Source organism: Seriola aureovittata, chromosome 7 (assembly GCF_021018895.1).
Source record: "Seriola aureovittata isolate HTS-2021-v1 ecotype China chromosome 7, ASM2101889v1, whole genome shotgun sequence".
NCBI lineage: Eukaryota > Metazoa > Chordata > Actinopteri > Carangiformes > Carangidae > Seriola > Seriola aureovittata.
In genome coordinates, this window is record NC_079370.1 from 8466062 (window position 1) to 8488424 (window position 22363).

General features: G+C 40.8%; 2 protein-coding genes across 3 annotated transcripts; both read right to left on the reverse strand.

Annotated features, from left to right (window-relative positions):
* Window positions 1-203: 203 nt before the first annotated feature.
* On the reverse strand, window positions 204-10953 carry csf3r (colony stimulating factor 3 receptor (granulocyte)). The gene is made up of 17 exons (XM_056379720.1): window positions 10780-10953; window positions 8547-8651; window positions 7618-7692; window positions 6759-7055; window positions 6166-6298; window positions 5859-6025; window positions 4976-5145; window positions 4658-4808; window positions 4283-4365; window positions 3952-4159; window positions 3676-3864; window positions 3342-3443; window positions 2952-3098; window positions 2725-2865; window positions 2520-2616; window positions 2354-2432; window positions 204-1857 (listed from the first exon to the last, which is right to left on the reverse strand). Exons 3-17 carry the CDS (start codon window positions 7679-7681, stop codon window positions 1375-1377), a joined length of 2511 nt encoding a protein of 836 aa, XP_056235695.1. The 5' UTR covers window positions 7682-7692; window positions 8547-8651; window positions 10780-10953; the 3' UTR covers window positions 204-1374.
* A 7623-nt stretch (window positions 10954-18576) lies between these two features.
* On the reverse strand, window positions 18577-21732 carry LOC130172532 (uncharacterized). Of its 2 annotated transcripts, none has more exons than XM_056381314.1 (3): window positions 21519-21732; window positions 20086-20144; window positions 18577-19945 (listed from the first exon to the last, which is right to left on the reverse strand). In XM_056381314.1, the coding sequence occupies exons 1-3, from the start codon at window positions 21608-21610 to the stop codon at window positions 19131-19133; spliced, it is 966 nt and encodes a 321-aa protein (XP_056237289.1). In that variant the 5' UTR covers window positions 21611-21732; the 3' UTR covers window positions 18577-19130. The 2 variants fall into 2 exon arrangements, with proteins under 2 accessions (XP_056237289.1, XP_056237290.1); XM_056381315.1 differs by lacking the exon at window positions 21519-21732 and adding an exon at window positions 20249-20556.
* Between the last annotated feature and the right edge of the window lie 631 nt (window positions 21733-22363).

Consider the following 22363-nt stretch of genomic DNA (forward strand, 5'->3'; position numbering starts at 1 on the left):
TCACCCCGGGTTTCATAAGGTTGCTTTTTGATTTTAGTTTACTTCACTGTGTTTTGGAAACTGTAGGCTACTCTGCTTCCATTTTAAATCACATCCATTTGCTACAGAGAACAACATTTTGGATAACAATGGTTGGTAAACATCAAATGTCGAGGTAAAGTGGTGAATCATCAGTCAGTGGGAAAAACACCTTTCTGTCTTCATAGGATTTAATATTTTTTATTCAAAGAAACTGTTTAGACCATGTCTTTCTAGCATAAAAGTACTTTTGTGGATTCCACAAGATGTTGGAAGCATTACTTTGAGATCCTGTCCATGTTGACATGATTTCATCCCACAATTTCTGCCCATTTATGCTGCCAATCTGCCATTCTACCACATCTAAAAAGTCTTCAATTGGATTCAGATATGGTGACTGCTGAGGCCATTTAAGTTCACTGAACTCATTGTCATGTTCTTCAAACCAGTTTGAGACGACATGGTCAGAAACAATACTCAGATACGCTGTGGCATTCAAACGATGATTGATTGGTATTATGTTTCTTAAGAGAACATTCCTCATACCAGCCTCCTCATAGTGACACAAGGCAGGTTGGGTCCATGGATTTATGCTGTTGACATCAAATTCTGACCCTACCATCTGCTGCCTCAGCAGAAATTGAGATTCATCAGACCAGGCCACGTTTTTTCAGTCTTCGGCCGTCCATTTTCGATGAGTCTGTTCCCACTGCGGCCTCAGATTTCTGTTCTTGGCGGACAGGAGTGAAACCTGACATGGTCTTCTGTTGTAGCCCATTTGGACTCAAGGTTCAACGTGTTGTGCATTCTGAAATACTTTTTCTGTCCACCACAACTGTAAAGAGTGATTATCTGAGTTACCGTAGCCTTTCTGTCAGCTCCAGCCAGTCTGGACATTCTCCTCTGACTTCTCTCATGAACAAGGTGTTTCTGTCTTCACAACTGCCACTCACTGGTGTTTTTCACACCATTCTGTCCAGCCTGTCTGGCACAACAACAAGCATCCTATGGTCAAAGTCACAAAGATTTTGTTTCCACATTCTGATGTGTGATGTGAATGCTAACTGAAGATGATGATTTTATGCACTGCACTGCTGAATGAATAAGCAGTAGCACAGCTGTTTCTTATTAAGTGCTTGATGAGTTTATAACACACAACAATATCATTTATACAAAGTTTGGTACAGATAAAACATGGACATCATAATCATTAAATATCAACATGATTTTTAGCATCAAACCTAGCATACCTAGTATGTATTTACAGCTGTGTGCTACACTGGATCAACTTATCACAAACTCAGATCTACATGAAAATCTTGCAAAGCAGCTATTCTTATAATCAGGGAAGAACTTTTAGTCATTCTGAGTATCATTCAAGGCTAATGCTCGTAAAAAAGGGAAATCATCCCAAAGAACGACTGGGTCTGCCCCTTCTTCTGCTATACAGTCATCGCACGGTCCAAAAAAACACTGCTCCCTCGGCATCCCATCAGTTGCCATATTATGGTAGCACTTTGGACTGAAGGATTCTTGAGCCTCCAGGAGCGGCTGTGTGGACTCAGAGCGGAGGTAGACATGAGGCTCTTTGGGTGGAGGGCTTCTGCATGGACTGGAGAAGATCACAGTGGCATAAGGAACAGAGTAGCTGTTTGAACCAGAGTATCCAGGGATGAACGGTGAACCACAAATGGACTCTCCCAGGTCACTGGTGTCCTCTGCACTGTTTAACCAAAGATCATCCTCGTGTTTGCTTAGTTTCATTGGGAAGTCAAGGAAGCTGAGGTGGGACAGGTATATTGGATTGGGCTCGTCATTGTCCCAGGAAGGTTGTGTATCCTACCAATGGAAAATGAATTAGTCATCAGTGTTTTACATCTCATATATTACCTGACATTTTCAGGAATATACAGTCTGCTAATTAAAGATTCTGTAAATTAGACTTTAAACGATAATATAGCAGCAAACAACTATTTTATATGTTGAGATATAGTGGAGTAATGGCGTGCTGTCTGCCATTTGGTGCTGGGCAGGGAGTGTGCCCTGGAAGTATCAGAGCCTTTTTGCTGAAAGCAGCTGCCTATTGTAGCTAGAAATGAGGTTGATGAGAGCAGTGAGACTGAACCAAAACATTACAGTTGCAGGATGTAAAAGGAAACTCCACAGAACTGAAGGTAACCGCAGAGTCAGGTGATAACCCTTGGTGGGTTTGTCACTACTAGCAACACTGTTCATATGACACAGAATAACGTTATCCATTAAAAATACAGAGTAGTGCAAATTAGGGCTTCGTTGCATAAAACCATTTTATCTTGCACAGGTTAATTTTCTGCACCTGTGTTGACTCTGATGTCCATCTCTTGATGCTGCTGTTAGCTGGATCAGGAACATCTGGCCAAAAGCGACCCTTCAGCCTGGAAATAGAACAACACAAAAGAAATGTGTTGAGAATAAAGGACATTGCAGCTTCACACCTTAATGAAGTATGGCAATGATCTCACCTCTTGTGGTTGGAGAAACAAGTCATGACTATGAAAATGACCAACAATGACATTCCAACACCAGACGCGATTACAATCATCACAATAGTAACGGCATCTGAGAAGAGAGAAATACATATTATCAATTAAATATCTGACATGAGAATACACTCCTTTTTTCCCCAATGTTTCTAGAAAGCCATTTGAAAATAATAATGATACCAACCAAATGGCTCCATTTCGAAATGAATTGTTGACCCATTGATGCTCCCACCGAACGTGCTGACCATCATGAAAGCTTCGTACAGAGACACAGTCTTGAGGTCTTTCAGGACCACCCTTCTCTCTTTTGGGTGAGCACTCACAACTGAAAGAGAAGTCAGCCATCAGATAGCACCACGTTCACAAAAAAAAAGAAAAAAAAGAAAAGCAACATTTAGCTGTTTCACCTACCATTAATGGGACCCTTCTCGTCCCAGTAGAAGACTTTGTAGCCCTGGATAATTCCATTTCTTTGGTCTAATGGTATTTCATCCCAGGTAAGCTCAATATGTGACTTCCAAGTCTTTTTAATCCGTATTTTCGGAACCACGGATGGAGCTTTAAAAAGAAATATATTCATTCTGAGTGATTATTACAGTTACAGTGACTACGTAATTCATTTATATCCACAAGAGGGCATTATCCCATCACATATGAGATGTCTCTGATAGACATCATAATACATATAGTTTTTACTCATGTGGCAAACTCTTCTCTCACTTTTTCAAAGTTGAGGCAGCCTGACTCTCACACCCCTGCTTGCTCTTTGTGTGATTTCTCTTGGTATCTTTGGTGACTTACCCTTTTGTCTTGAGTAGGCATTAACAGTCTGAGGAAGGCCTATCCCATCCTTAAACCTGGGATACACAGAGATTCCATAGGGCTTGTAGGGCTCAAAGCCTCCTATTGATGAGGGTGAAGAAGTTAGAGTGGATCTGTGCTTATAAACTCCAAACAGTGTGTACGGGCAGGTCGTGCACAGGAAAAGGAGGATCTTAGGATGTGAGTGTAGGAGTGATTGTTTGAATTTTTGTGGTAAAGGATGAGCTCCAGAGTAGGAAAACCAAATAAAAGGTGGGTAAAATAAGGAGCACATGGACTTTGAGACCTGCAATACAAATACTATAAAACGTACCTGTTATAATGATGCTGGATTCGTTTCTGTTTGCAAATTCGAACCGGGTGAGGGAGAGGTCTGTTTTTAACAAAGGTCTCCATTCAACCACATAACCAATGATGCTTGATGTATCCACACTGTTCCACTGGACCAGAAGAGCTCGGTCATCGCGAGGAGTAGCTGTGATGTCTGATATCACCTTAAGAGCTTACAAGCACAAAAGACATGTTACGGGAAAATTACATGATACTATTTCTAAACCAGTTGAAGCACATTCAAAAATGTTAGTTTTACCTTTGGGTTGGTAAATCCGAACTTCATTGGGGGAGGATTTCCCTGCTGTATTTACAGCACTCAGATACACTTTCTTTGCTTTCCTGGGAAGTTGGAAAGTACAGTAATTCCCCATTGAAGAGCACACCTTTCCCTTTACACCTGGCAGTTTTTGCACTGAGACGATGTATGACACATTTCGGCTGTTGGGGCGGAATTGTTTTGATGGCTAAAACAGAAAAAAAAAGTGAGAAGACATTTTAAAGGCAGACCTCACGGACTCAACCAGAGCTATAACAGAAAATACCATCAACTTGTGACAGGTGTCAAGCAGCGTGTGTGATGTGTGCACCTTCCAAAACAAGTGTATGTTGATTTGTTTGTGCATGTGATCCCCCGATAGTTTCACCCACGAGTCTAGGCGTCCAGTGGGAGCTGAAAACAAAGAGACGGCTGTCAGCTTCGCATGTCGTCAAAAGCCTGCATTTCTTTCCTCACTCTTTAGAAAGTAAAACTTTTCCATACAAGACAGGTCTATGGATTCACTGCCAGAGTGTGTGGAAAAACTCAATACATCAATTCAGCTTGGGCTATAGAGCAAAGCAATGGGTGATGTAGAACATGACATTAGCATATATTGAAAAGAGCAGAAAATGGAAGAAAAGGCAATAGATTGGAAAATGTTAGAGTGACTGATTGTGTCACTCTGAATTGATCTGACGCCTACCACTCTCCAAGGTGACTCCAGACTGGCTGCTGCTCCATTCACTCCAGGGACTCTGCTGGTATCTGACTCTAATCTGGGCAAAATACTGAGTCCCATGGAGCAGGCGACACTGGTCCACAGGTCTGGTTGGTTTAATCCGGCTCACCAGGATCTAACATACATCCAAGAGCACACAAACCATACATATATGACTCCAGGCACACACATTATGAACTTCAGAGTTTATACTAGTAGCATATGGTTGCTTATAGCTACTGCATCCAAAGTTAATCAACTGAGCCTTCAGTTGATATCGACAACGGATTGATTTGCACTCACTGGTTGCTCACTCCATTGACTACTGTCAGCAGTCTTAAATTGGACCTCCAGGTTCAGGCGGAAGTTACGTATCCAGGCCTGGTGCTGCGATAAGCTCCAGCTCAGCTTTAGGCAGCCGTACCTTTTGGGCACAGCTTCAACCTTTAAAATCTTTGGTGGGTCAAACTTGGCTGAAATAAAACAGTCAACAAAGCAATTACTCCATGTAATTTGGATTTTGGAAACTTTTAGTTTAGTTCTAATCTGAGCATTTTTATATTAGATTTGGCCTGTTTTATGTATTACTATCTACTAATCAGTTTTTCTAAAAAATAAATACCTGTGGAAGCTTTGAAAAATCCAAAAGGTCATTCAATAGCACTTACAGCTGTTCCGAAGGTATTTCCAGAGTCCCCAGAGACACTTCTAACCATCTGGATGAAAAAATATTCTGTCAACTGAAAAAAGATTTTTAACCCAAAGAAAAATGGTCCCTGGAAATGACAGATCTTCTTATTCAATTTGTACGACGTGAGAACAAAGGTACACAAAATCAACATGCTTTCTTTTCTGTTACATTTTTCTCTATAAAAATGTTATTTTATATTTTCATGCAAAATACTAGTTTTATGTTTTAGAAAAGGAAATACACATGAATATATGTTGCAAGTTGGGAAACAGGTTACAAATATTTTTTTTTTATATGCAACAGATGGAATATTTTTGGTCATCCAGATGGTTAGAAGTGTCTTTTGAGGATTCTGAAAATACCTCCAAGTGTTGTTGAACAACCTTTTGGGTTTTTCAGTTATCACCTCTTTGACATTTTGATGGAGGTTACTGCTTGCACACAATATATAAATCTGTGAAAAGATTCAATAAATAAATATTCTACAATTCTCACTTGCACTGACGGGTTCCAAAATGATGGGTACTGAAGCTGCCTCTCCAAGTTCATTCACCGCCTCCACATATATTTCCATTTCAGAGAACAGGACAAAATCAGAACGAGGGATAGTATAATGGTGGACTCCTGTTGGTAGCTTGTAAGTATAGTTCCTGTTTGAATCCCTGAAATGAAGAAATTCTATTGTGGGAAACACAGTTGCGCAACCTCGAAGACATATTCTGTAAATGGCACTTTAAACATCCATGACACCAAAATGATGTGTGCTTTCTGGTAACTGTCTCAGTGTATTCCTGAATATTACCATATCTTGGTGTGGAGGGTGTACTGTGTGAGGAGGTGCGTCTCCAGCTGCCCAGCGTCCCAGCTACAGGTCAGGGTGTTAGAGGTAGTGAGGTTTGTCTGACAGCTGAGGTTTTGTGGTGATTCTGGTGGATCTATAGATGGAAAAAACAAGGTGAACATGTTTTTCTTCAATGGAGTTGTTAAGGAAGGTGGTATTCATATTCCTGTATTTCTACATCTCTATTTTTTGTACTTGGTCTCTTACAAATAAATGTAGATAAAACTAAAAATCTCATGATTCTATGCATGTTTTTGTATTATATTTATTTTATTATTCTGTAATACATTGTATATCTGGGTAAAGAATGCCAATTAAAAAGTAGAATTATTCCAAATTAAACAGTGCGACTTCTTTTTGATACAATCTTTGTTTTATCCATTAAAATGTTTTTTTTCTTATGCTGACCTCAACTCAACAATGAAATGTGTGTCCCTCAAAAACAAAAAATTTACATGTTCCCAATTTTCTCTGTTTTGTTTGTTCACTAGCGATACAGGCAGCTTAATTTGATCAGCAATGAACAAACATGTGAAAGAAGAAATCTTTCTCACATCCAGCTCTGATCTCCACTCCTCCTGCTACTTGAACGGGAGAGGCCTGTAAACAGCAGGTGAGGAACGCCCTGGTGTGATTGAAGCTTGGTATAACAACCTCAGAAATCCCGCCGCTCTCGTTGGCCACAGGGCTGCTGGGAATAAAGCGATCGTCAAGGCGCCACTCTATATGAACAGCTTGTCCAATGACGGGAAGGCAGTCTTCTCTGATGACACAGGTAGCTGTGACAGGTGACCCCAAAGGCACCACTGAGCTGGACGTCCGGATGTTCGCACATGGTTGTATGACATCCTCTGACAATGAGAAAATTCATTTGAAGGTGCCATGTTGAAGATGGTCTAAACTGTAAATGCCAGAGGCGGGAGTGCAAGTCAGCAGCAAATCTCAAGTCTTAACTGTCGAGTCTCAAGCAAGGCCCCATGTTACTGTGGTGACAATCAAGCAAGTCAAGGGGTCACTGCTGTAAGTCAAGTAAACAAGTTTATTTTTTTTATCACCTACCTTAATGTGTAGGATTTTTTGGCCTTTGGCCTTGTCCTTTCAAGTCCTCTGTATTAAGTCATAAAGTCATGAATACCAAGTCAAAGTCAAGTTGAGTCTTTTATCTGTGTTAGTCAAGCAAGTCTGAAGTTCTCATATTTGTCTGACTTGAGTCAAGTCATGTGACTCAAGTCTCCCACCTCTGGTAAATGCCTTTTATAAATTATTACTGTTATGAAGAATTCAACAGCTTTATATTGAAGTTTGATAGAATCCAAGTCAGGGGAAGAGCAGGTGTAATAACAATTGTCCTTGTAACCGCTACTTGGGTATTTCCATTTAGATTTGTTATTTCATCCTGAGAGCAACACTCACCATTCCTCGCTCCATTCACAAATGCCACCAGCATGACAATCACTGACATCCATATGGATATCATGTTGATATAACCTGTTAGGGAGCAAAAATTAAATGCATTATTCTTAAATTACAAACTTTCATGCCCTATCAAAAAAAATATTTCAATTGCTGTTCCTTCCCAGCGACACGCTACATTGTGTGAAGGAGGAATTGAGAGTGATAACGTCTCTCGTTTCAAAAGACATCATCAGCACAATGTTTCAACTGCTTGGTATGGCGGGCTGATGTGAGCAAGTATGTGATCTCCATAATGCATAATATCTCAGTATAAACAGACACCTGGAGAATGCATTCGCTGCTTCCCTGAAACAGTGAAGAAAAATCTGCAGTGCTGCCTGTGTGAGCTATTTGCAGAGCAGAATCACAACAAACACATACAATGATACGTGACACACTCATGAATAATAATAATAATAATAAAAAAAAAATCAACATTCATGGCAGCTTGGGTCCACAATTATGTAGCATGATTACACAAAGGATGTTGCTTCCCTACTTGTGACAAAATGAAATTTAAATTCTCTGCAGACAGAATAAATAAGTATGCTGTTCATGCACAGTGAATCTTTCCTCTTATACTTTTCTATTACAGGGATAAAACCTCTGAACAGACAGGAACATTGTAACTGCCAGTTGTTAGAAGGTAATCATCCTTGTTGGGCATGCGCTCCATAGCTGACTGGTCATGTATAATGATTAGAAGATGGGAGCTTGTAAGCTAAGCAGATGGAGGCAATTTTCTGGCATATTGTGTACGTCTGACATAAAGTCAACAACCTGCTTCTTAAATTTGAGAATAAGGTGGAACCATCACATTGCAAATACACAGGTGTGAGGGAAGTTGAAATGAATTTTGAGGTCTGTGTTGTTTTTGAAATACTCACCATTACACAAGCATGAACGTTTAAAATTCACTGGACTCTGGTCGCTGGTTAACAAAGCGCCACCAACAGGACAAAGACATGCCTTCGCGGCTCGACTGTGTCTCTCTGTGTCGTACAAGAGGAAAGAAGTAGCGGTTAATAGTCTGAAGTAGAGCTGGAACAATTCACTGGTGAGTTGAACAACAGAAAATTAATGGACGATGTTGTGCGAACAACTAAAAGCAAAAGTGTTTGACATGTGGAACACAAAGTGAACATTTCACATATGGGAACATGTGGTTTTTAGTTATTTCACAAGCAAGACATTACATGTGAAATGGAAGATTTCACATGTAACAGCATATCTCGTAATGGACCGCACATACGCACATGTGGCTATACAACATTGCAATATAACATGCAATATATTACATTTACATATACTGTATATATTACATCATTACATCCATATGAAAACAAGTTGTTTTTTGTAAGATTTATAAATCATTGCAGTGATTTATCAAGCAAAAAAACAAAAAAAAAACTGCTAGTTCCTGCTTCTCAGATGTGAGTACTTGCTGCTTCAAGAGTAACTTAGCGCCCCCCTGAAAATCTCATGTTCCCTGTAGCAGTTCAGCTTCTCACCTTTTCTACAAACAACAAACATTTGTGCACAGAGGCAGTAAGTGAGACCACAGCAATGAGAAAGAAACTCCCTGTGATCTTGGTCTCCTTGTCTGATGCTGATGAGAAACTGAGGAACCTAAAGGACGTTCTGTATTCCTCAGGCTGAAACATGTGCGCCACATTTAAATTCGTATTGTCAACAGACTCTTGAGAGTTCAATTCAGCGTATTTCTGGTATAGAACAACCTTCCACTTTTGAGCAGAAATTTTATGTCTTGACTGTCGAATTGCAAGCGACCCCATGAGACGACGAGGTATTACTTAAATAATTTGTAACTATCACTCAAACTCACAGATGGATTGCTGCCCTCAGTCCACAATAGCCAACTATTTGGTGAAGTCTGCGTTTAGCGGTGTGGGGGAAATGGAATTTCTGCTTGTTTCTTATCAGCGGTGTGCATAAAGGCCTCCATTTTCCCCTGCTTTCCTTTTTTTTTGCAGTTTCTGCTTACTACTAATAGGTAATTGCCTGTGGCTCGGACAAAAGGCAACTGGGAGAATAAATTTGGAGTGCATTTTGTCAACAGACAAAATTTGGCTTGCTTAAAATAAAGACTGTGTGAATTAACAGTGGCCATTTTCAGTGTATTGGCCAAACATGTTCCAGATATATTGATATAAACATGTTGTCTAGGTTAATTTTTCTTGTCTCAGTGAGTCATGTCACCATGTGAAAAGAAATACATGTATTTTGCTATAGCCACTGTTTCCTTTCCCGTTTGGGGTTACAAAACACCCACTATCAGGATTTGGCAATATCCTTGACACGGAGCGCAATGACAAACTTGCCATGGTTTCCCCTTTTTTTGGTCATATTTTCTCACACTATGCAGTGTGTGTTTAAAGAAGCCTTTTAAAAAATGTAAAAGAACGCTAAATTTGTTTGTATAAAGACATTTTTCAATGAAAGAACAGTTCCTTGAAGCTAAGACACAGTGACCTTTTGTGTCAGCAGTTGTAAAACTCCCAACATCTCAAGAGGAGGAAAGAAATCTGTTTCACATCCGCTTTTTAAATGGATGGCTAGAGCATAAACATGATTTCAGTACCTTAAGAAAAAAAAAACGAAATCACTCTAAAAATCAATCTAATAAATTCCTTTTTTTTTGTAAATCCAAAATGCTTTTAGTAAGTTAGTAAATTTTAATGTGACACTTCTTCTTTTTTTTTTTTTTTTTACCATTAAACATAAAGTATCCTTTTTTTAAAAAGGATTGTCTTATCTTTTAAATCCTAATTATCTGAGGATCCTCTGCTTTAGTATTTCATGATTGTTAAAAAAAGGAAACACTGGCATCATTTGACAGGAAACTACAAAGGATGATAAATGGCACAAGTAAAATAGAGAACGGCTATTCAATCCAATTAAGCAAGCGCTTTAAATTAAATTAAGTTGATCAGTCCTTCAGCTGGATCAGGATACAACTCTTCAACCTGAACCAGTGTCATCGAGAAATAAGTTTTGCAAAGTTTCCTTTTTCAATCTGCCCAAGTATCCAAATGAAAGGAGCAGCAAATAGCTTGATGTGAAGATAAAGGAGAGCCATCATAGAAGGCTGCCACTCACCACACAGCAGCTGCAGCAGACCCAGAAGGACGAGTGGCTCTCATCAGCCCTGATAGCAACAAATGAAACGGTGTAGCTCAAAGAAGTTCAGAGTGGAGGACATATGTTTTTGTTAGCCAAGCAGCAACAGCAGCAACAGCAGCAGCACCAACAGCGGCAACATCCTTGTTTTGAATTTGTGAAACTTCACTATTTTCCAGGAAGGAACACATGACTGATGGGGCCCAGTTACAGGAGAGAAACATGAGTCGTTTGAATTCAGGGTTTTCTCGAAAGAAGATAGCTGAATAGTTCAGGTAAAAAAAAAAAAAAATAGAATCTGGATGAAATTCCATAATTCTTTAGGTGATATTGGATATTTATTTACTGTCACCTTCTACAGGTATTTTGCCTCACAAAGGCTCACAGCTGTGACTACAGAAACAATAAAATTGAGAAAATTGAGAAAAAAAAATGGGTTTGAAGTTTTAGGGTTTCTTAGCCAATTTATTTTTGGGAAATGTAAAGTGTATCTAATCTTGGCTAGTTAGCATTAACTTTTCGCTTTTAGCAGGACCAGTGTATCTGATGGCTTTTTTTGTTTTTCTCCATTACAGTTACATTTTGTTATTGCCTTATTTAAGCGGTATATTCAAACCCAGTTTAAGATGCCGGATAATCTGATAAAGATCTTTCAATTATAGTAGAATTGGTGAAAAAATTGGTGTTAAAAAAAAATTGAATTAGCTTTAGCTATAAGGTTAGCTGTGAGTATGATAGTTAAGGGTAGCTGGAGAGCACTCAAAGTGCAAAATGCAAAACTCAAAGTCTCAATATTCAAGCTCAAAATTTTATATATGAAAATATATTTTATATTTATGGTAAAACAGATGTCAAACAGTCAGTTTTAACCAAATATACAGTTAGATTTTGGCTTTGTAGAACAGTGATTGTGATTGCTGATGGAGTAATAAGACCAGTCTTTGATCTACAGACTACTGATCGTTGCTTGTATGAGAGTACAGAGGAATTTATACTTTATTGGATCATCCTTCCCCACAAGGTATTAATATGGCGGCTGTCAAATACCCTACAATATGACTCCAGGGAACTGCCCAGAGGAATGCGATAAGTCTAGTTCAGCCTGACCCCTCTGTGTTGAGTGTGACCTTTGAAGTAGCAGATCTGCTGTATCACAGAGACTGCCTCAAAAAGCAGTCATCTCCCTCTCTGCGCCTGTCCAAGCCTTTGTCAGCACGGTAATAGAACAAGCCTTTAAATGGGATTGTAAACTGTGCTTTGACCCCCCAAGGGCACTTGAAACTACTTGCCATATCACGTTTATTAGCTTATTAAATTGTAAAATGATTCTCTGGCTGAGGCTTCCATTCAAATGGTGTGCGAGGCGAGTCAGTGAGCTCACCCACTCAACTTTTAATCTAACAGCTGTATCCCTGCCTGGTCACTCTGCTGCCCTCAAACAGATAATGGAAGCTAACTGTTAATCAAGAGGTGCACAATAGTAGGTTTCTGAATAGGTAGCAACAGGAGAAATGGAAAAAGCAAGCACCAATTAAAAATATATTAACTGGTTATCATGCATTGACATATTTTGCTTGATCTTTTTTCCTAATCAGCAGTAATGAACAAAGTGTTTTCCATCCACTGGGTATTACATGCTACATTTCAGTGAGCAGTAAAATTAGCTGAGGGCCCCGAAGCTAAGTTGAACTGATGAAGCTTTACTAGGTTTGATTACGGTTCTTGTTCTGTACTTAATATAACGCTGTCTCCTCTTTAGATTCTTATTCGCATTAGAGATGTGACTAACCCCAAATTAGTCACTGCTGGAAATAACCTCTCATATCTATCTAATGTTATACAGAAAATTACAGTAGTTAACTGCAATCACAACTGCAGTAATTATGGCTTCTGCTAATCATGGATGCCTACATTCACATCTAAAAATATTTAGGGCAAACTCTTTAACTGCACCCTTTTGTTGAACAATTGCCATTCCCACTACTCCACTCAACCCTACTGCATCAAAATGAATACACTGTATCCTGGATAGACTGTATTTTTCTCATAGTGCCTGAAAGTGTTGTGAAATCAGCCCTATAACCACAGTGCTATGACTCACAGATATCTATGTGCAATTGAAATGTCAGTACTGATGCAAGGCCAGCTACTGGACCAGAGTTTATCTTTGAATGTACACTTCAGTGAACCACTTATAAAATTTACACACAAACAAACAAACATACAAAGAATTTATACAACCGCCTGTTAAAACTGGGTCATGTAGTTTCAGGACTAGCATGTAAAGTAAAAATTATAGTAGAATTAATAGGTATTAAAAAGGTATGAACAACATCATGACAAATGTGTCCACTTACTTGATTTTATCTATTTCAAACCTTGAAATCATCCATTTCCAGGACAACTGAGGAAATTATATATTGCTGCAAAAGCAATGCGGTTGAAAGCAAAGGAGAAAATAGTAAGTGGACCTTGAGTACAATTCTAACATGCAGATGTTCAGCAGATATAATGATGTTAATCTGTATTTAGCTACTCAACATGCTAAAATTTGCAGATTAGCACTAAACACAAAACACAGCTGAGGCTGATGAGAATGTCATTAGTGGTAGAAAAATCAAAAAGCGCCACACAACAGTGTTTGTACAATTCATACTGAGAGGGACATGAATGTGTGTGGCCTACCAATGTGGCTATCCGTGTGATAGTTGTGGAGATGTTTTTACTTAAAACCAAACATGTCAGGGAGGAAGCAAGTCAAGTGTTGTTGAGACATCTCAGTCGGGACCAAAGTGGTGAACCATCTGACAGACAGACAGACAGACAGACAGACAGACAGACACGGCAATCCCTTGAGCTGCAACAGCTCACATGGCTAAAAATGTATATCTACTTCTGAAACGGACATGTAGCCTGCAGCGTGTGTGCTGTACTAGCTGCCCACACTATCCAAACTCCCAGATGGAGGAACCATATGTCCTAAAAAGTGTCAATGTGGAAGGTGTATGCGCTTATCTTTCTGTTCCCTTTATCGCTGTTATAATCCTAACAGTAATAACATGTATGGAGGCTGTTTGCATATGTACTGAACATTTATTTCACACAAATGTATGAAAATATGAGAGAATTTTGTCAATGTTGCTTTGTATCTCTTTTGTAAAGTGTCTGCATCAGTTAGATTCCCTGTGCACTCATAGTTGATGGCATTTGAGATCGATTCTGATTCAGTTATAATCACAGTCATTGGTCATATTTAACTTTCACACTGGATGACGCTTAATATGTCTACATACCCCTGAGCTGTTGTACACCAAGGAGTATGGCCTCTTGCACTTCACTTCTGCTTCTACCAAGAGGGTTGGTCGAGCGAGACAGTGAGACACTGTCAGAGAGAGAGAGAGAGAGAGAGAGAGAGAGAAGAGGGGGTCAGACAATCTCCGACTCATGCTCCTGCTCCTTACATGCACCCAATCCACTCCTATCTAGTACCTGTCACACGCTGGCTGCAAAATGGAATTGACTATTGATTTCCCCCTTACCACAGGTCAGTTGTGCTGGCAGGCTATAGTGGGCTCACTGAGAGCCTCACGCGGGACAACGAGAGGAGAGGAGAGGAACCACACACATTACAAAACACACACAGACACGCACACACGCGTACACGTTCTTATTAACGGCTGTATTCTCTGGGCTTGTGTAAAGGAAGACAATGAAGTCTGCTTTACAAGACGTGTGTTAGAACATTTGTCATTTGTTTCTGTGACTTAAACATGGCTGGCAAACTGACTACATGCCCTCCTTGCAGGAGCAAGGAGGGCGTGCATTAATTAACAACTGGTTATTATGTTTGGTCAAATAATAAGTAAGTGTTTCTGGCATAAAAATGTAATTGAGGAACCAGTGAACCAGGCTTTTAACTGAAATGACCTAATAAAGTTTGACACTTGATTATACTGTTGCCTTCAAAAGAACAGATTTGAAATGACAGAAATGAAAACACGATCTGAGCTGTATCTGTCCTTGTGCTGAATTTTATGAACTCAAACGTCAGTTAAACCAGGTCTACAGCAGGAGCAGCAACCTCTGCAGGGGATTTCGACAGGACACAGCTGCTGGCTCAGACTAAACCACGGGTGTGATTTAAATCACAGCGTCTGAGAACACAGCAATGCGGTTCAAGTGATCATGCGACAATGACCCAGACAGCAAAGGTTTAAACCCATTTTAAACCTTAAACCACAGCTAAAGTGTGTTACGCGCTTAAATTGGGGTGGGATTTGTTTTGCGATGGAGAAAACGTTGAATAGTCTGATGAGATGAAATATGAGATGGTTCCCAGATTTGTAAAGCTTCATTTTTCTTCACTGAAACAGAGCAGTGGCTCCCAGCTTTTTTGGCTGGTGACCCTTTAAAATAATGCCAACTTGAGAGCCCTCAGAGGTTATGGCATTATTACTGAGAGTTTGGCAGAAGTGTAGCCTTCCTGGACTGTTTCATGGGAACTGTTTTAGTGGCCTGAAGAAGTGAAAGTATGCAGTATTTCACCAGATGAAGGGAAAATTAAGAGAGAGAGAGAGAGAGAGAGAGAGAGAGAGAGAGAGAGAGAGAGAGAGATGTGTGTAATGAAAATATTTTCTTTTTTCTCATCCCTTTAATCATCTGTTGACCCCTTAGATTTATCTCTGACCCCAAGGTTGGAAACCAGTGCAGCAGAGGAACACAAAATGAACCTTTTCTTTCTTATTGTTGATTCCAGAGGTCATGGGCCCTAAAATTAAGAGGTCACTGGGTTCTTTTTTTCTTGTGAGGAAACAGCAGAGGGTGAGCTTCACTATGAAGTGATGACTTTTAAGTTATAATTTATGTCTATGGTGCTATGCACGTATGCAAACGTATTTCGCTGCTTTTTATGAGTGTAACTACAGTGATTGTGTGTTGGGCTCTGAGCACTGCCAAAATTTGGGTGACCTACACAATATACTGTTGCCTTGAGTGCAGTTTGTGTGGTCACAGACACAGGACCGAAGCTGCCACGCAGTCTTATATCAAGTTATAGCTAATATCCCATGCGTATTCTTGCTGTGGTAGCCTAGTGTGCTTCTGAAACACTCTGACATATTCTGACATCAACACATGGGGAAAACTTTTGTTTATATTTCCCAAAGCATATAGGCTAATATAGAGTTTTAAAGTGACAAAAGCACTTTTCTGCCTCTCGGATCATGTCAGTCAGGGTTGTGTGATGCATAATATTTATAGTGCAGAGCTCCCACGTCTCTCAGAGATGACCTTTGTGGTCCTGGATGAACGCATGTCCACTCAAACTATTGCTGACTTGTATATGATGCGGTTCAGCACCAACATGAGGAGCTGTTCTCCTTTGCGTATGTGCCCTTAGGACGGTGAAATACTTAGTAAACATCACAGTCACAGTATAATTTGCATGTAATTTATTGTAATTGACTTTCTGGATGTTGGATTTGGAGTGAGTGATGGTGATGTAGGCAGAGTATTTATTATGTTGGTTCATTGGTTGTATGTCCCCTTGTTATCTGGGCTCCTCTTCCTCATGATGAGAATGTAAAGATAAACAATATCAACAAATACCTGAATGCAGCATCACAAAACAGTCTCTGCTCTAAACTAAACGACGATAAAAAAAAAAGATAAATGCATTGATTACCTTAAAGCTGCTTACAGTTTAGAGTTTAGAGTTTAGACTTTTTTAAGACGATTTTTGAGGAAACACTTCTAAAACTTTGCAGCCTTAAAGCCGACAACATGAGCAATACAAGCTCCACTGGCTACTAAGTTGAGTGGCACGACTTTCTCCACAGGCTCTATAAACTTTTACTGTGTGTTGGTCTGTGAACAATAATCCGACAGCAATAAAAACTCAACTGGTCTGTGGAGCGTTTTGTTGGATTCTGTTGGGGATGCCAGCAGACACAGCCAGTGCCAACATATGAAACCAGAGAACTTCAAACTTTAACCAATGATAAACTGGAAACAACAAATAGGAACTGGAGGGATGTGACTGTGTTTGTGTGGGGTGCAGTTAATTATTATTTGCTGCTGCTCATTGCTAGATGTGCACAGTAGAGCCTCTAAGAAAGCTACTGACCCCCCCTCACCCCCCCGCCGCCGCCAAAAAAAAGGAAAAAAAAAAAAAGCACAGAAGTAGCCATTGTTCAGGTCTTGTAAGGGAAAATGCAGTGCCTCAATCCCTGCACATTTTTCAGGAGAGAGGAGAGATGCATTTTGTGGGCAGACATGACAAAGAGCATAGACTTACTGCCAGGTAAACACACTCACTCTTCAAGCTAGGCTACACACAACCTCGCGCACAATGGGTAGTGGTACAGGCAGCGGGGAACGACCGCAATATAATTACAAACGGTGCACAAATGAAAACGTGTGAAATAAAATTCAATACAGCAGCTCTGCAACAGATGATACCTGATCAATTTTTGTTGAGACCATCTCAGAGGTGTTGATTTAACTCTGTCTTGGGGCCTTAGCACCTCGCAACAGCAATAGAATTGTCCAACAGGTGGGAGAAATAGTAGTTTGGTGACTTATTGGAAAAGGAGAAAGAAAAAACAATATGTGGTAGTACACTATCAAAAAGTTTAACTTAAACCCTCTGACAGTCCCTCAACAAAAGGGTCACCATATAAGCTTCATAGCAACAGTTTATTGTGTAGAACTGTATTAGATTGCATTATATTTATTAAATGAATTCCGGTTATCACCCTGTGTAGACAATTCGTTTTTAATGTTTTGATCTTTAAATGAAACCTGTCCGTTCACTAGGATAGGACTACAAAGTTAAACTGCTCTCCACGTGCGGCTTGTCATCTTATCTGACTAAATGTCGAGTTAAACTGTATTTCAAGGGAGAGATCCTAATGTGTCAGATTTCTCTCTCACACACTTTTATGCTAATAATCCTCCCGTCATACATGTTGTGTCATCAACCCAGCGAGCTGCCAGCAGGTAGTCCAGCTTCATCTCAGGCTGCTACAGCCCAGATGTTTATGCACGGTTGATTCTCCTTCCCTCTCTCAGTTTCACCTTACTTTTTCAAACCGTACAGGGGGTCATTAAGTCATTGATCGAGGGTAAAGAGAGGAACATCTGCAGGGTATCACAGCAAATGTATGTGTGTGTGTGTGTAACACTCGTGACAGTTTAGACTGGATGAAAACATTCACTTTGTGGTTCATGTTGCACTCCGAGATCAACATAATTTATGCAGCATATATGTTCCACTACTAGGTTTTAGATTTAGTTTTACATCACCGAGTGTGTGGCCTCCAGATGGGCTTCAAACTCATTCCCTCCTGCTGCTGCTGGTACTTTTCCCTGCCCCAACCTGACATCTTTCATGATGTATGGCCACTTTTGACCGCCTTCCTCCCCACTCCCTCCCCATAAACAGCTGATTGCTTCACTTTGTTCTGTCACTCATTTCCTTATTCGCGTTCTGGATGAGTGCTCATAACTGACTCACTTTCTGGCTCCTGACTGATTGATTTATGGGTCGATAGGCGGATAACCTTCCCCACCTACCATTTCACACACTCAAACGCTCCATCAGTGAGGAATCAAAACCCCGTTGTTGACATACAACGCTTTTCTTCAATTAATCTCGCTTTTGGATCCTGCCCCGTCTCTGGGAAAATAACTCATGCAAAGATAAATGTTTAATATTTGCTGATGGTTACCCAAAAATTCAAAATCTGAAGCTGCATTTTAAAACCTCATTATCTCTATTAAAAATGCCAGAACACAATTGAAACATGCCGTCACTAAAAGACCATGGCTATTTGGAGAAATTTACATAACCAGTAGTAGTACTTGCATACAACAGATTGTAAACAGATTATAGGATTTGTCAAAGGCTGACCTTCTGTTAAGCAGCACCTGTGTACAAACACTGTGAGCCAATACGATATGTACCCACTCAAACCAACAGATGGCACTCTGGTAACACCCAGCCCTCCGTGAGACATTTATGGTGAGGTGGGGTTAAAAAAAAAAAAAAAAAAAAAAAAAGAAAAAGAAAAAGAAAAAAGGAGAAACACTGAGCATTATCACCATTTGTACATTTTATATTCAATGAGGCACATATGATGCGTCTTGTTTAAGAGCTCAACAACAATGCAGAGGCTTGTACACAGATAAGTTAAACATTGCTGCATTCAGTGAAAGTTGGAGAAAACCAGACCAAAAATCATATTGTTTTCCTTCACAAACTGCTTAACTTTAATAACTCCTCACAGGGACACTATTTGACAAGACAGTTGAGCTCTGTGTCAGACCCTTTAGTTCAATGACTTATTCTGTCCGATTTTCGTTTTCATCAGACGTCTGAGAACAGGGTTACCTTTAACAAACGGTTTGACATTGAGGTTTCTGCGCAGGGACTGAGCAAGATGGTCAGGGAGCCCAATCCTTTCCCGTCTACCAAACACAGGACTTCGGCCAGTCATCGCTCTGACATGGCCTTTGTTGTGGAAGCGAGATGAAGCAAGGACAGGAACTTCTCTTCGCAGGCCAAATCCAGTTAGACCCCTCTGGTAAGTGCCGTGACCCCTGCTTTGGGGCAGGGGGAGTCCACTCAGGGACATGCCACGTCTATTTGGGACAGACTCATCAACAGCAAGGTCAAGCTTATTGTAGACAAATGAGAGTGGCTTCCTGCGACCTTGAGGATTCCAATTCACAAGGTCAGACCAGCCTGGGGCCTCAACCCATGTGGATGGGGCAGCATGCTTGACCTCCTCAAAAAAATCAGACTTGTGGTCACTGGCTGAGTGTTCTCTGGGGAAGCTGAGCTCTTGGTTGATGCTGTACTCACTTTGAACTGGTAGGTAAGTGCCACTGCTCAGTAGGAACGTGGTTTCAGAACTTCTGGTGTGAGCTTGTGCCCCGTCATGTAAGGATCTCAGTCCTGGCTGATTTTGTTCGTAGGAGGCCATGTTAGACTCAGTCGCACCCAATTCAGGATCATTGTTTTCATAAGGCCGAGGTTCTGACGGCACTGTGCCGGGGTGCATCATCACATGGTGGGCTGCTGTATGAAGATCAGGGGCCCCATGGACTCCAGGATATTCCAAACCCAAGGCGGCGGCGCGGGCTACAGCAGGACGAAATGCACAAGTATTAACAAACTGTATTTATCCTCCGTTGGTGGTTTCATTGTTGTGAAATGACAAATACACCCGCTAATTGGTAATTATGAGAAAGCAGTATCATCAATCAAAGTGCACAACGTACCTCTCGCTGTTTCAGCACAATACACACCTCCAGCCGACACCGAGTGAAGCACAGTGGCGCTGGAAGAGAGACAATAAACACTGTAACCCAAGCAGCGCAGCGCTGAGCAGCACTGGTGTGTGTGTTTTTTTGTTTCCACAGGAAACATTCAAGTTTAAAATACCTGAGAAAAACCACCAGAGGCGCACACATCCCTGCAGTTAAGTCAGCATGAACTTCATGACAAGGCAATTACTGAAACACTTGCCACTCTTGACTCTTTTTCCAGCCACTCTGGCGTAGCCCCCCAAAAAAACCTCAGCCTGGCTTGATTTACTAATTACAGACAGCTGGTTGTCATGGAGACCAAAACTCAACCACTGAAACCAGTCAGCCACTGGCAAATTGCTTCATTACAGGCAATTAGTTAAAATGCTTGCTAGCAGCAGAATTCAACAAAACAAGACATTTTTTTTTACTTGTCATTTTAGCGAAGTGAAACATTTAAGAAACGACAGTGTGCGCACCAGAGACGAGGGTCATGAAGATCCTGCCGGTTCAGTGCCACTTTGAACACACTTGTAATTCTGTCATCTGTTCCTTGTACACAGTAGCCAAAAGAAAAGTTTGCACCGGCTCGGTTGAAATGTTATGTTATTGTCCCAGGATAATTAATAACATCACCTTAGAACTTTTTAGAAATTAAAACTTCTCATTCACTCGACCTAAAACCGAGAGAATGATAAACAATTTCTGCATGATTACCACAACCACCACAAATTCATAATGATCCCATTAAAGCTTGACCTCCTTTATTAAGCGGCTCAAAGAGCACAGAAAACATTTGGAGACTTGCAGCAGTAACAGTGGGTAATTCTAAAGTTGATTATTATTAAAAATGTGCAGTTCGGATCATTTTTTAAAAAGCGCAATTAATCGTTTTATTTGAAAGAGAGAAAAGAGCAGAGCTTGGATTCTTGCAGCTGGGTAGGTCTGAGTCGACAATGACGCAACCAAGAGCAGTGGAAGCATTTAATAATTCACCCAAATTATTTCTGTCAGGACTGACAAGCTAAACGGGGGCTTGATTTAATTCTGTAATTGCACGTTCACCTTTACCCTGAACCCATACTTTGGTAATTAATAGGCCCGAGCATTATTTGAAGTGTGGCACGGCAAGTAATGGAATTCAAATTGCAGGTGATGTGAAACCAAAGAAGTGAATTCCTGCTTGGCCAAGCAACTCATGTTATTTTCCCACCACAGTGTCACCCAGGGGAGAGTGATGGCAAAAAGAGGCACCAGCCCTCAATCAACCCACTCCTGCGGCCTAATCCTCTGCTCCTGCACTTCGAAGACCGTCTGTACGTTATAACGGAAGCACTAGACTTGTCTTGAACTTTGCTATTTGACTGGTGGATTTCTGCGCATCGCACAAACTGTTTAACACTCACTGTGGTGGCGGCTTGTCCATTAGCAAAGGGACTGTATTCGTCTTGCACCGTCTGACATTTCCGGGGACTCTAAAAGCAGATCTATATACCATGTGGACGAGGTTGAATCGCTTGACACACACCCTCTAGGGGCAGGTGGTATTATATGAGGTCAGCAACAGAGGATCGGTGCTCCACCTCTCAACCTCAGGGTGACGGTGAACCCCCGTCGCTCAGCTCCCATCACTCCCTCCGGGCCTCATTTGTGGCGAGCGGGAGGTCTGCGGTGTCACTTCCACAAGATGTTGACACAGACTGAGCAGCCCTCACCGGACCGCCAAATGACCAGTGAACTCTGACACTGCAGCGGCACGATGCTCCAGTAATGATCGGTTCAACCAAAGAGGTGGCATATAATGCAGCGCTATTAGAATCAGGATGAAACCACTCACATTTGTTTTGGACTAATTTTCTAAACTCGTGTAAATATGTATCAGAATCAATTAGGCCTAATAATATACAGTCCTTAGAGGATTCACATCAAAGCACATAAGCACACAATCCAATTAAGAGTGTTTACTGTTTAGATTGAAATGCTCAGCGTTCCGCTCTTAAACCCAATCCGCATATCAGTAAACAGTATTTGCCAGAGTGTCTTTTCCAGTGGTTGTGTGTGGGCGTTCGCGTGTGCGCGCGCGCATGTTTTTCATGTACGAGTCGAGAGAGATAAACACCGAGAGTATATGCAGCCTTGCAATCTTTAATACGTTTTTGTGCATTTGTTTTGCGTGTCAGTGTATCTCCAGGACACCCATCCCCGATACCGAGGTTGCAAACCACAAGAGAATTGGTAATCGGGAATTACA

Excerpts from the sequence above, each read along its gene's own strand:
- csf3r (XM_056379720.1), bottom strand. The coding sequence starts at position 7,681 with ATGATATCCATATGGATGTCAGTGATTGTCATGCTGGTGGCATTTGTG. Across the intron at positions 4,809-4,975 it reads GTCAATGGAGTGAGCAACCA|ATCCTGGTGAGCCGGATTAA; the intron begins GTGAGTGCAAAT and ends GATGTATGTTAG. Across the intron at positions 2,617-2,724 it reads TTTCGAAATGGAGCCATTTG|ATGCCGTTACTATTGTGATG; the intron begins GTTGGTATCATT and ends CTCTCTTCTCAG.
- LOC130172532 (XM_056381314.1), bottom strand. The coding sequence starts at position 21,610 with ATGGTATATAGATCTGCTTTTAGAGTCCCCGGAAATGTCAGACGGTGC. Across the intron at positions 20,145-21,518 it reads ATGGACAAGCCGCCACCACA|CGCCACTGTGCTTCACTCGG; the intron begins GTGAGTGTTAAA and ends TCTCTCTTCCAG. Across the intron at positions 19,946-20,085 it reads TTGTGCTGAAACAGCGAGAG|CCCGCGCCGCCGCCTTGGGT; the intron begins GTACGTTGTGCA and ends GTCCTGCTGTAG.